Genomic DNA, 3,444 nt, shown 5'->3' on the forward strand with positions numbered 1-3,444 from the left:
ATGTTCTATGTTTCTAGGTTAGGTTTGTCTTATTGGCCTGATATGGTTCTCAATCAGAGGCAGGTGTTTTACGTTGTCTCTGATTGGGAACCATATTTAGGTTGCCTGTTTTCACTATTGGTTTGTGGGTGATTGTTCCTGTTCGTGCGTTCATGTGGTCTATGTTCACTAGTTCAGGACTGTAGCTTCGTTGGTTTTCGTCTGTTTATTGTTTTTGTTCGTATTGAAAAAGTATTCCAATAAATATGGAAACGTACCACGCTGCGCTTTGGTCCTCCTCTCTTTCCACCGACGAAAGTCATTACAACGTGTTCTGAAAAGTTTTGAATCCGACCTATTGCCCTTAACACAACCTTTCATCACTGTTATCCTCTTTCTCTGTCTGTTCAATACATTCAGAAAATACCTTACAAATGTTTTTTTTTAAACAACACGTAAACCTAAATAACAAAATAACAATAATAATGAATAATTCACATCCAGAAGTACTGTACCCTAAAATGCAACCATCAACAAACCATTAGATGACTAAACTTCACTCAATTACTTTTTGAAATGATCGTTTTTCATTTTCTCCCACATCTGCAGTAGATCACTGTTGTTTTCTTATATGTTACTGCACTTGTATAATGATACTGTACATTGGTCCTGTTTTAAGGTTAATCATCAAGATACTATAACAGGGAAATGGCTTTATCAGAGTGCAGGTGCATCCTGGGTAGAAGTCATGCTTGGGTAGCTTTGAACTACTGCACCCAACACTCATTTTGATAGACATGCCTTATAAAACACATTCTTAAACTCTCTCCCCTATAAACAATTATAATGAAGACATAGTAAAGTATTTAGGTGGAGGTGCCCAAGTTTGTTATTTTCGTTAAGGACTCATTGTTCAATGCAATTCTTGAAAAGTGTGTTATATTTATTACCAACACAAACCATGAATATGGTCTGTCAATAACATTGTGTGTGATGAGTAGCAGTGAATGACTGACAATATTAAATAATATAACTAATACAACTGTTGACAAGGTATATCATATAAATAAAACAGTGATTCAATTGTCAGATTATTTGATCATTCTCACCATTTATTCAAACCAAATTCAAATAGTGTTCATGTGGTTGAAACATTGTATGATTACCAGACACTAGCTGGCTTATGCAAAAGTCAGTTTCTCCTCAGCTGAAACAAGGTAGTGAGAATTAGATCATGAAAGTGTTTAGGAACAGTCCCTGCAGTCCCTGGGCTACTTAACTGCTTTAACTGTCTATCTGAATCATCAGAGATGCTAAACTGGGACCCTGAAACACGCAGGTGACAGACTGGAGTTCACCAAGCGTGGTGCCACACAGCTGTGAGGGTCACAGAGGGGAAGAGAGATGGGTGGGGTGTGTAAGAGAAACAGACACCACTGAGAAAAGGAGAGCAGGGCCGGTGTGGAACAGAATGGATTATCAAACATGAACCCTTAGACTGTGGAATGGATGCATTAATAGTTACTTTACATCAGCTTGACCAACATGATGGAAAATATGTTGATTCTGTGTGACTTAAAGCATAATAATTATGACAAAAGTAACTGTAAATATGTTTCTTCCATACTCTAAGTATGTACGATTAAGTAGTCAGTTTACACTGATATGTTCAGTAAATTTGGTCAGAATTTGTGACTATCCTATCTGGCTGATTGTACATTTTACCCCTTAAAAATGACATTAAAGTAATCTGTTCAAAATGATCTGTTCATTTATCCGTTTTGATACTACACTTATAGGAGATATGGTACATATGATGTAACTCCTTAGAATGATTGAACATTCTTTATGGGACACAAATGACATGGGTGCCTGCTGACTATTGGTAATCCTGACTATGACTCCACTCTCTGAGGGTGTCTCAGGGGGAGTGGGTTATGCAAAGAAATACATTTACAATTTACAATACCCACTAGTACATGTGTGAAATAGGACAAATATAAGCACCCACCTAATCATTATTATTATTAATCCTATACAGTCTGTACAGTGTCTACACTATGTGTGTTTTTTTAAGTATGGCTGAGCTTGTGCTATTAAACCATTAATCAGAAATAAATTAGGTTGTCTGTGCTCCATGGGGAAGTGGTTTTTGTACAGCTCTCCCACCACTCTCTCTTACTGTGTGTACCGGGCACAGTAATACACTGCTGTGTCCTCACTCTTCAGGCTGTTCATCTGTAGGTACAGTTTACTCCTGGAGTCATCCCTGGAGAGGGTGAATCTACCCTGAAATGACTGGGAGTAATACGTATTACCACCATGAATATGACCAATCCACTCAAACTCTTTCCCTTTTTCTTGTCTGATCCAGCCCATATAATAGTTACTGAACGTGAACCCAGAGGCTGTACAGGTCAGTTTGTGGGATTCTCCAGGCTTTTTAACCACTGGTCCAGACTCAGTCAGTGTCTGACCATGAACACCTGTTGATAAAAAGCAGAGATGTTGTTGAAGTTGAAACTAAAATCTGATGTCAACTTGTTTATTTGATAAACAGTATAAATAAACATACCGTATCCTCACCTGTTAGATAGACTGTCAGTAAGAATACTGCTGTGGTAGGAAACATGGTGATATGTGTAGTTCTCTGAAGGTAGTTGAGACAGTCCTCAGCAGATTTCTCCTACAACAGAGACGTAAATAAAGATGGAGGACTGGAGAGTTTTGCATGAGCTCCTCCTCACTGGGAGGCCCAATCACCTGTTAGGCCATATTGAGATGTTCTGCTATGATACAATCCTGCTGTTCTATTTATTCTATATGTTTTATCAGGTAAATTGATGGATAATACATTTCCCATTTACAACACAAACCCTGAGGAAAAGTTGTGAAGACAGTGTGAGAATTACTTTACTAATTATTCCTCACAACAGTAGATTAATATTGCTACAAGCTGTTATCATGTTATTATAGTATGATAATGGGCATCGCACTGTGCAAAAACAGGTTGATACAATGTTGTTTCCACGTCATTTCAACCTTCAGAATACCAAAATAATACCAATACCAACTCATCCCAAACCTTCTCAATTGGGTTGAGGTCAGGTGATTGTGGAGGCCAGGTCATCTGATGCAGCACTCCATCACTCTCGTTCTTGGTCATATAGCCCTTACACAGCCTGGAAGTGTGTTGGGTCATAGTCCCACTAAGCGTAAACCAGATGGGATGGCGTATCGCTGCAGAATGCTGTGGTAGCCGTGTTGGTTAAGTGTGCCTTGAATTACTAATAAATCACTGACAGTGTCACCAGCAAAGCACCCCCACACTATCACACCTCCTCCTCCATGCTTCACGGTGGGAACCACACAAACAGAGATCATCCGTTCACCTACTCTACGTCTCACAAAGAGAAGGCAGAGTTATCAGACCAAAGGACATATTTCCACCAGTCTAATGTCCAT

At 39.0% G+C, this 3,444-nt stretch overlaps 1 gene segment (V, D, J or C); it reads right to left on the bottom strand.

Annotated features, from left to right (window-relative positions):
* Positions 1 to 2,157: 2,157 nt before the first annotated feature.
* Positions 2,158 to 3,444, bottom strand: LOC120034270. The segment is given in 5 exon segments: positions 2,158 to 2,465; positions 2,566 to 2,665; positions 2,847 to 2,856; positions 3,033 to 3,052; positions 3,430 to 3,444. Coding segments are annotated over 5 exon segments (453 nt in total).

Source organism: Salvelinus namaycush, chromosome 41 (assembly GCF_016432855.1).
Source record: "Salvelinus namaycush isolate Seneca chromosome 41, SaNama_1.0, whole genome shotgun sequence".
Lineage (NCBI taxonomy): Eukaryota > Metazoa > Chordata > Actinopteri > Salmoniformes > Salmonidae > Salvelinus > Salvelinus namaycush.